Source organism: Meriones unguiculatus, chromosome X (assembly GCF_030254825.1).
Source record: "Meriones unguiculatus strain TT.TT164.6M chromosome X, Bangor_MerUng_6.1, whole genome shotgun sequence".
NCBI classification, from domain to species: domain Eukaryota; kingdom Metazoa; phylum Chordata; class Mammalia; order Rodentia; family Muridae; genus Meriones; species Meriones unguiculatus.
This window is the reverse complement of record NC_083369.1, coordinates 119,527,578-119,538,792: the sequence shown is the minus strand read 5'-3', so window position 1 is coordinate 119,538,792 and position 11,215 is coordinate 119,527,578. Positions and strand designations below refer to the sequence as shown.

Here is an 11,215-nt window from a genome sequence, read left to right as displayed (position 1 = left end):
CTAGGAATTTTCAGAAGGTACATAAATGCTAAAGCACACATAAGGCGTAGGCAGTTGTTGGTATTGGGGTGGAGGCGGAGAGTTGGTTGTTACTTGTTAGTAGTCAAAGAAGAAATTAGATTCAGAGTTCGTTCTCTCTCTCTCTCTCTCTCTCTCTCTCTCTCTCTCTCCCCTCTATTCTTATTTCTCTCCTACCTAATGGTAAGGGTGAAACCGGGGGTGGAGAGTAGAGAAAGGGTGGGGAAAAAGAAGAACCCACAAATTATCAAAAGTCCAGCTGTAAGAAGCAGATGACAGTGGTGGTGCACACCTGTAATCCCAGCACTCAAGGAGGAAGAGGCAGGCAGATCTCTGTGAGTTCAAGGCCAGCCTGCTCTACAAAGAAAGAGATGACACAAATGTCCCATTCAGTAGTCACAGAACCTTATGGAGCAGAAATGGTTATTTGTCTTCATTTAACAGTGGGTACTTGCTGGCAAGCTTGATGACCAGAGTTCAGTGTCCAAGCCCCAAGATGTAGAAGAAAAGAACTTATTCCCACAAATAGTCTTTGTGGTCTCACCCCACAAATAAAAAATTTTCAAAAAAAATTGTGTTGCTTTGGAATTTATATAAACATCGAAGGAAATTAATGAAAAGGTACAATATCTTAAGTTAATGGATGGGAGGTGGATACGTAAGGTCCTACTCATTTGAGTTGTACTATTATCTAGTAAAAAGAGTCTAAAGGAAAGAGAGTCAGTATCATCAAATGTGTATCCACGGAGCTAGCCCTGGTTAAATTCACTGTATCACAAAACAAAACAAAAGACATAAACATGGGAAGGGGACCTGTGTGTAGGGGTACTTGTAATGGAGGAATTTGGTGTCTGCACTAACTCCAATGGGGACACCCTCCTTTTAGTATTGCCCATATTGAGAGGAAGATAAGGGAGGATAGGGTGAGAATAACCAGAGCCATTACACACATATATGAAATCATGAAAGAAGACTATTTAATAAACCTTTTTTTTTGTTCCTCTACAGTAAAATTCCCAAGCAAAGCTACAAAGATATACAAAACTATGAAAAGAGCATAATCTTCACATTTTGCCAGTTAATAATGGCAATCATAATATGACATATGAATGCATGTATTGCTTTTCATCAGCTAAATGGTCACAGCACGAACAGAACTCTCAGCATATACTCTTCATAAGATCATAAACAAATGGTTTTCTTTATATTGACTTGTGGCACAGCTGTGCAAATAAACTCAGAACTTAAAACTCAAGCAGTTATTCTCCAACAGTTTAAGCTAATCTCTTCCCAAGTTTTCCAGAAAGCTGATGAAATGGTTATAAGTGCTAGCAATGAAATCAGTATCAAACTTTGGAAGGCAAGCTTCTCTCACCCCTAATATTACTCTTTTCAAAAATATACAGAAATAAGCACAGTATGGAGGAGCTGAGGGTTACTATAAAGGCATATTCTTGGCAAAATATTGAATTCTAACAATATAACCAGGAGGTGGCCAGATACTTTGCTGACCCTGATCTCAGACAAATGTTATTCACTTCCACATCTGAGATGTCACTAAGGTTTTCAAGAAAAAAATGCTACTAGGCTCATTTTCTTCATCATGTTTCATAGGGCTTTTCTGAGACCTAAAAAACAAAACAAAACAGTGTAAGGTTTTTGTTTGGTTTATCTTCACAACCACACACACATTGCTTCACACACAAAAAAGTTCCCTGCCTTTTGTTTTCAACGAGAATTAAACTCCCCAGTATAAAAATGAAAATAATAACCCAAACAAGAAAGCCAAAAGAGGGATGGGGTCTCTCCCAACATAGAGTTCTGGCCAAGCTTTCAGACAGGCCCTTTGCCTGTGTCTTTGTCACTCTCCCACCCCAGTGCTCTCAAAAGGGGAGAGACAGAAAGGGATTTCCCCCCAACACCCCAGCACTGCCTCCCTCACCATTATTACTTTTTTGCCTCATTTGTCGGAGTCAGAAAGACGGCTGAAGATGGGCAGACGACGGCTGGGAGTTCCAGAGTTATTGAGGCTGCTGGAGCTTGAGGAGCGGCTCACAAAGTCGTCAAAGTTGTCGGTGCCAAACAGGGAATCCAGGGTGCTGGTGACTACATCGAACTCTGGCGACTCAGACTGGGCTCCTGGCAGTTGGAGGCTGAAGTTTGGTTCGGGACTCTGCGCAGCAGTGGCAGGACCCTCTGCAGTGGTGCGGATGATGTTGGCCAAGGAGTTGCCGACAGCAGTGGTTGCTGCAGGGCCAGCTGTAGCGGAGGCTGCAGTGCCAGAACCCATTAGGGCGGCAGCGACAGTCCCTGGAACAAAGGCGGCGGCAGCCGCGGGGCCAACACCAGCCTGGGCTAAGATGGTGGCTGCAGGCTGAGGCGTGGCAAGGGGCATTGGAAATTGCCCAGAAGCCGCCAGGCCCAGCTGCTGGCTGTTATAGTAGGCGGTGGCATTGGCGAAGTTGTGGTTCTGCATTGCCACAGGAGCGAAGAAGCCACCCATCTCTTGCCCGAAAGTGACGGCATTGTTGTGGCAGGTAACAGACGGGACTCTACCGGTGTTGTAGAGAATAGGGTTAACAGATGGGCAATATATCGGGCCCGGGGCTGCCGGGACTGCCGGGGCTGCCGGGGCTGCCGGGGCTGCCGGACCTGCTGGGACCACCTGGGCTGGCGGGGCCACAGGGTACGATGCGGGCAGCATCCTGCCTGAGCTCAACACTTGGTGTGTGAGCAGCAGAGGCGTCTGCGGAGCATGGCTGTGGCCCAACGGGACGCCCGAATTGCTGGTGCTCTGCATCCTGGGCTGCGGCTCCGGGTTAAAGCCCAAGTGCGGCTCATTGGAGCTATTGAAGGAGCTCGGCTCACCAGAGGTATTCTCTGAAGGCACAGGTTGCTGCTCAGGCTGGTTGTGGATGAAGTGGCAGCGAGTGCCATACGGACATAAGCCAACACTATGGAAGGTGCGGCAAGGCTCCGTCTTGTATTTCGGGTGCCTCGACAGGGTACGCAGCTCGCTGGAGCCATGAGCGAACTGACACTTGTGGCCGTACCTGCAAATGCCGCTTTCCTCAAAGGGCCGACACAACTCCGTCTTGTAGCGATCAGAATTGCTCTGGGAGCTGGAGCTACTCGCTTTCTGTTGCTGAGTTTGTTGCTGAGGCTGCTGAGGCCGCTGCTGCAGGCTAAGCTCGCCACTCTCCGGTTGGAACTGCTGCACCGCCTTGGCCCCTGAGGGGTCCCGGGAAGCTCCATCGGAGGCCGCGCTGGTCTCTCCCAACTGGCCATTACTGCAGCTGTTCGCTTCTCTCGCGAAACTGGACCAGCCGCCCTCGGTGGACCTGGAGGCGCTAGGATCCTGGTAGTCACCCATTTGGAGGTTGCTGGATACCGGTGATGGGACAAAGCCAGACGCGAAGTTGGACGGAGATGTCCTGTTAGTGTCGAGCTGTACGCTCAAGTTGTGGTTGGCCAGAGAGGTCTCCGTCTTATATAGGAGGCCTCTATTGTAGAAGGTCCATAAAAGTGTGAACATATTTCTGGGTCCTGTAACATTCAGTCCTACAAGCAAGGAAGACTGGAGAAACCCTCGAGGCAGAACCAGTGAGCTAGAAACACGAGGTGAAAAGAGCAAGTAGGAGGAGCAGGGAGGGGCCAAAAGTTTGTTCTAGTCCCGGCAGGGGGGGGGAGGGGAGAGAAGGAAGCAAGGTGAAGCAGACCTAAGATGTGCAAGCACACCACCAAGTGGACAGTGAAGAGGAGTAGCAAAAGATCCTTTGTGCCTGGTTTGCACCCTGTGTTCAATGATACACGGTCACTTGCGGGCATGTGAACTGCTGGAATGGAAAAGTCAGCAAAAACCTTTTTCCAGGACCTCCTGCTGTGGGATTGCTCTGTTCTAATTTCTCAGCCTAAAGATTTTGGATTTATTCTTCTAATATTTGAGCAACACAGTGAAAGAGAATTAACTAGACTCCATATAACCCCACAATTCCCATCTTGTAGTAAAGAGTCATTCTGTGTCTGCCTTGCTGGTCCTCCCATTCCCCCTCCCCTCCTCATCTCTATCCCCCAACAGTTCAGCCGGTACAGACTTGCCACCAAATTGTAGCCTGGAACCCACTCGGTGAAAAGAGAACCGATCTCCTTCAGTTGTTTTGACTTTCATGTGTGTGCCATGGCATATGTACATAATCCAACTCCACACAGCCTAACACACAAATGTAATTAAAAAAATTTAAAGACATTTTCGTCGTGTGGATTCAAGGTGGAATTATAGTCATCAACATGTTTCAGTGGGTAAAGGGGGTTAGTTACCAGTAAACTTGACAACCTAAATTTGAGTCCAGAACTCCACAGTGGAAATTGAGAACTGATTTCTCCAAGTTGTCTTCTGACCTCCACAGTGACATCAATGTGCCCTTGTGGTCACATACAAACACACACAGAATAAATAAATTAATTAAACCATTTGGGGGTTAGATTTTTCAACTGGTGGAATTAGGGCTAGTGAGATGTCAGAGTGGATAAATGGCACTTGCCACCTAATGGCCTGAGCTGGAGCCCCTAACCCCATGTGGTAGGACAGAACCAAATCTCATAAATTCTCATTTGATTGCCAGGCCAGTTCAGTGGCAAGCAGCGCATGTGCCGACCGCCAACCCCCCCCCCCCCCCCGGCCCAGTAAGTAAGTAAAACAAACAAATAAATAAATTTAAAGCCATTTTCCGTTGCATGCATTCAAATTGGTAGAATGAGGGCTACCAAGATGGCTCAGCATGTATAGGTACTCGCTGTCGAGCCTAAAGACTTAGGTTTGATCCCCAGCATGTAAACGGTAGAAGGAGAAAATCAATTTCTGCAAGTTGTTCTCTGATCTCCAGACACATGCACTATGGCATGAGAATACCCACAAACAGTAAATAAATAAATACGTGTAATTTGAATTTTTAGCCTGTTTTCTGTTGCATGCATTAAAAATGGTCAAATTAGGGTGGGCAAGAAGGCTCAACAAGTAAAATCTCTTTGTTTCTCTGACTGATAACTGGAGCTCAAGCCCTGAACTCACACGGGAGAAAAGAAGAATTTCACAAAGTTGTTTTCTGACACACACACAGTAAACCAATGAATAGAAATAAGATGTTTGTAGTAATGAAGCTCAACTTTTAGCTACATGCATTCACCATGGTAGAATTAGGGCTGACTAAATGATTCACTGAGTACTTGCCACCAAACTGATTACTTGGTGTAGGAGAGAACCGACTCTGTTGTTTGAGTTTTTAAACAGAGCATATGTATTTGTTCCCAGAAAAAAAAAATCCTGGGGCAAACTGAGTACTGAAATAGTGTCGTTTTGTGTTTTCTGACAAAACTTTTCCCTGGGGGAGACAAAACAGACACATATATACAAACCCCACACAGGGAGCCTAAGACATACCAAAGTGGAGATACCACCAAAGTCCAAAACACATCTCTACTCACCCCAGATAGAGAACCCAAGACAGACTACAGTACAGATGCCACCAAAGTCCAACTGGGTGATCCAATGAGTTTTATTAAGATTACTTACAGGAATATGGGTGAGGGGTTACTTACAGGAGCAGAAATGACTCAAAGACAGCTGCATCACCAAAGTCCACCCCAGCATGGGTGACAGCTCACAAAGCTGGGAACCTGGAGCACACTGCACAGCCTGCAGGCAGCTCAGCAGGTTGGAGAGTGTCCTTTCCAGGCGCCTCAGTTGGTCATCCAGGCAAAAAGCTGCTCCAGCTCCAGTTTTCTGCTTCTTGCAGGCAGCTGGTTTGGTCTCCTCTGAGGGTCTTTGCAGCTCAGCTTCCTTTCATCTGAAAGGGACTCTCAGCTTTTATTCTTTACTCTGGCAGGGAGGAGCCTAAGTGAATGTGGTCAGTTTGGGGAACTTCATGAACCTCTTTTGTGTTGTTTGCCTTCCTGCTTAAGGAGCTTCCTGAACCTCTTTTGAGTTGTTTACCTTCCTGCTTAAGGAGCTTCCTGCAAGGTGGAAAGTTTCAATCCTCTGAGGAAAGTGTTACAAAACAGTATACTAAGGACTTTTGCAGTTTCATTAGTAATAAATTCAACAACAGCCTGTACCTTGATAATACAGTTTAACATATACATGGGAGTATGGTACCCTTGGGATCCATTCTCTGCCCAGGTAGCTGGACCATAATAATGGATTTTACACTCAGAGAGGCATTCTTTATCTTTCCAGTTGTCAGTTTGTAGGGCACACCCTTTAGAAAATACCACTACTTAGATTTCCAAGTGGCCCCTTCTGGTAAATAGGAGTAGGAAGAAAGCTGTACACACAATCTTAATCAATATCTAATCTGTCCCCCCACATACCCAGTACAGTACACCAAAGGCCTGCCATTTGATATCTATACTGGCATTGTTTCAAGCCTGTCAGAGATAAGAGAAATATGACAAGGGGTGAACATTTGGTTCAAAGTTAGCCTGGGGATCCCACCACTGGATTTTCTAGCCAACTGCATTATAGAATCTTTGGCTCAGGCAGGCCAGGCTTCCAACATAACTATTAAATTAAATCACACTCCTACTAGGTAAGACAAATTTTCCCAATAACTGAAGTTTTATTATGTTTATTTATTTATTTGGAGACAGGGTCTCATTACGTAGCTCTGGCTGGCCTGGAACTCACTGTGTAGACCAGTTTTTGGCTTTAAACTCATAGAAGCCTCTGCCTCCTGAGGGCTGGGATTAATTATTGGAGTGCTGTTACCTCCAATAATTGAAATTTTAAGGAGTCAAACCTCAGAATCAGGACTAGAGTACCCTGTCTCATAATAAGGCTTGTGGAAATCCAGTTCTTTAGTCTCTCAAGGCCACTGATCTCCCATGTTAGTTTATTCATATACATGGCCAAAAGAGAATTTTCTTAGACTCTAGGATATCAGGACCAAAAGAAGATTTTTTGTTATGGTAGGGATGGGGAGTGGGATATTTTATTTCTTCATAAAAAGAATGGGAGGCCTGGGTGTGGCTTTATGCATGACAGAAACTCTATTGAATAACACAGTCCCTGTGTTTGTGCCCTGTTCGAATCTGCCAGCCAGTTTTCAGTCAGGGGTATCTTAAGTTAGGAATACTGACATTAACAATATTAACAGTTACCTTGTTGACACTGTGATGCAGCAGCCTCCTTTTGTACTTTTTTGCCAGGTGGTTATGAGATGTACCCTCAGTAAGGACAGTAACTAAGGGAACCTTGTTAATTTCAGTATCCCTAACTTTATAGCTGCCTGTTTACTCCAGATAGGGCACCAGTGACAGAAATACTTCTACCCAAGTCTACCCCTGTGAACCAATGAGTTTCTTGGGGTCCTTTCCAGGAACATGGGTGGCTCAAAATGCAGGTGCAACACAGAGAATCCCACCCCAGCAGGAGTGGTGACTCACAAACTCACAAAAGCTGTGTCCCCAGGTGCTCCCTTCTCAATGTGCAGGCAGCACCCCCTAACAGATAACCTCTTCACCCCGGCAAGTGTTTACATCTTTTCCAACCTTTGGGAGGGCCCCAGCAAACCTTACAGCTTTCAGAGCTTCCTAAAACTTGTTTGATTTAGTTCTGAGTTGTAGGCTCCCCCATCTTCCCTATAGGAAGTAATGTTCAGCTCTGAGGAAATAGCTACGTAACAACAAAAGGGTGCCATTTCCCTCTTATATTCGCCAGTTTTCTAGAATAACAGAAACAATCAGAGATACTTATTAACTTCTTTATTATTGTTATACATTTACTATATATATTTATTTTGTTCTGTACATAGTTATGATTTGCTTTTTCTTTGTTCAAGAAAATTCCAAGTCTATGTCCACATTCTTTCTCTAAAAGTTATTTCTTGTTAGTCTGATTTGACATTTTCTCAATCCCGTACTGACCATCCTAGAACTTTGACCTGCGTGGTATAATTAAGAGTCAAGTTTATAAAACTTAAATTTGTATCAGCTGAGGGTTTATCCAAAGAAATTCTGGCAAATACATTAAATGAACAATGATATAGCCATAAAAGCAAGGTTGTGGATGTATGTGTGTCAAAGGGCAATGAAAGACATACATTATTGCAAGAAGAAAAGTAAGTTTGTGGTTCGTGGCATAAAGTAGTATATTCTTTTTATAAGAATTGACAAGATTTTTAAAGTTCATGAAAAATAATTGGATGGGGGCTCACTCGGTAAAGTGCTTGCTGCAAAAGCAGGAGGACCTAAGATACATATCACTCATAGTAAATGCTATGTATGCTAGCACTTGTCTATAACCCTAGCCTTGGATGGGTGGGGATGGACACATGCCAGTGTTGGCTGAAATGGCTAGCTCCAAGTTCAGTGAGAAACGCTATCTAAAAATAATAAGATAGGCAGCAGTTAAAGGAAGACCCTTGATGTCTTACTCTGAATTACTAATTCACTCCAGTTAATTTTAGAAAAACAGTAAATGTGATTCATTTCCAAAAATATCTAAATACTCAATATTTGGTAAAACAAATATTTAATTCCTTTCTATGTATAATTATGAATATTTAAATAATGAAGGATAAAAATAACAGCTTAGAAACAAACCTAAAAAATCAAATTTCTATGTATTTGCTCAACATCAAAATAAAAGACACTTTTAGTCATTTATGTTTGAAGACATATGTGAAGGTTTCTTAATCATTAAGTAAGGGTAGCTGCCATTTACCTAAAGGCCAAGCTCAATAAAATGACATTTTGATGCCTTTTTAAAAGTATACAAAATCTGTGTCTCAAAACTAATATTTATAAAATTTTTCAGTTGCACCAAATGTGTTCAATTTGTTTCAAGATACAAACATACTTTCTTTTAATGAGTTTTATAAATCCACAGGGGGAAAAATGTTAGTTTAATTTGTTCTAAGATACAAACATACTTTCTTTTAATGATTTTTTAAATTTATTTCTTATTAATTAGTTTATTCACTTTGTAGCCCACTTGTAGCCCCTCCCTCTGCCCCTCCCAATTCTGCCCTCCCTCCCTCTTCTCTAGCCATGCCCCTCCCCCAGTCCACTGATAGGGGAGGTCCTTCTCTCCTTGCATCTGATCTTTGTCTAAAATTAACAGGAAATACTTTCATTTCTCAGAGCAGGCTGTGTTAAGTGATACAGTATTTATACGACAGATTTTTGTGGGACTTTTTTCTTAAGAGCAATGTAAAACAGGTATGTTTATAATAGTACCTACATGAACTTCTGAGAAAACTTTGAGCATAGACATTGTAGACCCGCCTGGACAACACACAACATAGTAAGTGCCTATCTCAAAATCAAATGAAATCAAACCAATGTAACTTTCTATACTTGTATCTCACATCCTTGGGAAATCATAAAACACTGATGCCAAAGTATAAATTTAAGTCATTTTTATTGATAAAAATAATTAAAAGTGTTAGAAAGAAAAAAAATTACTATGATAGTATGGGGAGGTTCGGAGCAAAGGAGTATTTACTACTCACATAGTTATTTAGGTTTTATTTGAAAGTTAATATGAAGAGGGTCTTGCACTTAAACAAGAAAATGGTTAAAGATGTTAAAATTTAAACTATTTCTATTCTCAAGATGTAACTTCCTAGCTAACATTGTAATTACATCACATTACTCAGGTTCCAGTTGCTTCTCAGACTCATTAGAATATCAAGAGCCTTTCAAACATTTGCAATCACTCCCTGCTGCTATCTCATGGAAGGAGAGAAAAAAGTTAGCACATGTATCAGCAAGTGAAATATAGACAGGTTTTCATTAGCCTGAAGTTTTGTAAGTTGAAGAGTATATGAGTTTTCTTTTAAATGCAGATGCTTTTTTTTCTCATTTCAACTTCTATATTAGTGAGCGCACCATAGTTGTTCTTCAAGTTCATCAAACTCTAAAACAGAAAAACCCTTCTTACTAAACAAATCCCAAGGATATAAAGATGAAAGATTCTACAGAAATGATGTATAAACTTGCTATGTTTAGTTAAACAGAATAACTAAAGAGTGAATAAACTATGAAGTACTTTTGAGACTAAATTCCCAATTTATTATTTAATGTCTTGAATAATTCTTACAAAACCGTTAGGAGTCTGCAGATATGTCAGTCACTTCAGTGAGAAATAATTCAAAGTGGTAAGTAGTTAAACCTTTATGATTCTTAAAACATACATAGTTTTATAAGAACATATTATGTACCAGGTGCAACATACCTTTATGAACTTTTCATGTAATTGTCTAATTGCTTCCAGTGCCTGGTTCTGACCAGTTTCAGAGCTTTTAAAAGCTTTTTATTATGCTTGAAAATTATTCTACAAATATAAAAGGAAAGCACACTATAAAAATTCACTTTAAATTTTGTTGTTATTGTTGTGCACCATGAATGCTAGGCCAGCAATCAATCCCTTAATCTAGCTCCAATCCTAAAATTTTTAAGTGAGCAAAAAATAATTCCATATAAAACTTTAAAAAAAAAGAATAGTTTTCAACTAATTTAACATTTTTAGCAAGTATTCTGATAAAATTTACTTAATTTATATTTCTACAGTGACATGCAATGCAATTATCTTATCAGCCATATGGTAGGACATTTTTTTAGTGATAAAATATTTGCCATGTTGCACAGGCTAGCCTTAGCCTCTCAAAAATTTGTGTTTACAGGCCTGCATCATGCAGACATTTACTTGGCAAAATCCTAAGCCTGGAAAGATTAACTCCAGCTAGTGGTAATGCTTTCACCATATGATGACCTTATTTTACTAAACAGCAGAAGCAATCCCAAGAGATGGTTCGGTCTCACATTGTTGGATCTATGACCCACCTCAGTTGTATATCCCATGTGCCCTCCTTTCTCTCCTTTTCTTTTTTCTTTTTTAAATTATTATTATTATAAGTTATATTTTATTAACTTTGTATCCCAGCTGTATCCCGCTCCCTTATTCCCTCCCAATCCCACCCTCCCTTCCTCATCTCCTTCCTGCCCCTTTCCAAGTCCACTGATTGGGGAGGACCTCCTCCCCTTTCATCTGATCCTCTTTTATCAGGTATCTTCAGTAATGGCTGCAAAGTCCTCCTCTGTGGCCTACCAGGACTGCTCCTCCCTTGGGGGGTGGGGAGGTCAAAAAGCCTGCCATTGAATTCCTGTCAGAAATAGTCCCTGTTCCCCTTATTATGGG

The 11,215-nt window shown here is 41.9% G+C and overlaps 1 protein-coding gene across 1 annotated transcript; it reads right to left on the bottom strand.

Moving 5' to 3' along the window:
* Positions 1 to 1,978: 1,978 nt before the first annotated feature.
* LOC110543909 (mRNA decay activator protein ZFP36L3) lies at positions 1,979 to 3,607 on the bottom strand. The gene has a single exon (XM_021630090.1). The coding sequence runs from the start codon at positions 3,551 to 3,553 to the stop codon at positions 1,979 to 1,981; it is 1,575 nt and encodes a 524-aa protein (XP_021485765.1). The 5' UTR covers positions 3,554 to 3,607.
* Positions 3,608 to 11,215: the final 7,608 nt, after the last annotated feature.

What these genes read in the sequence shown, in the direction of transcription:
- LOC110543909 (XM_021630090.1), bottom strand. Translation starts at nt 3,553, where the DNA reads ATGTTCACACTTTTATGGACCTTCTACAATAGAGGCCTCCTATATAAG.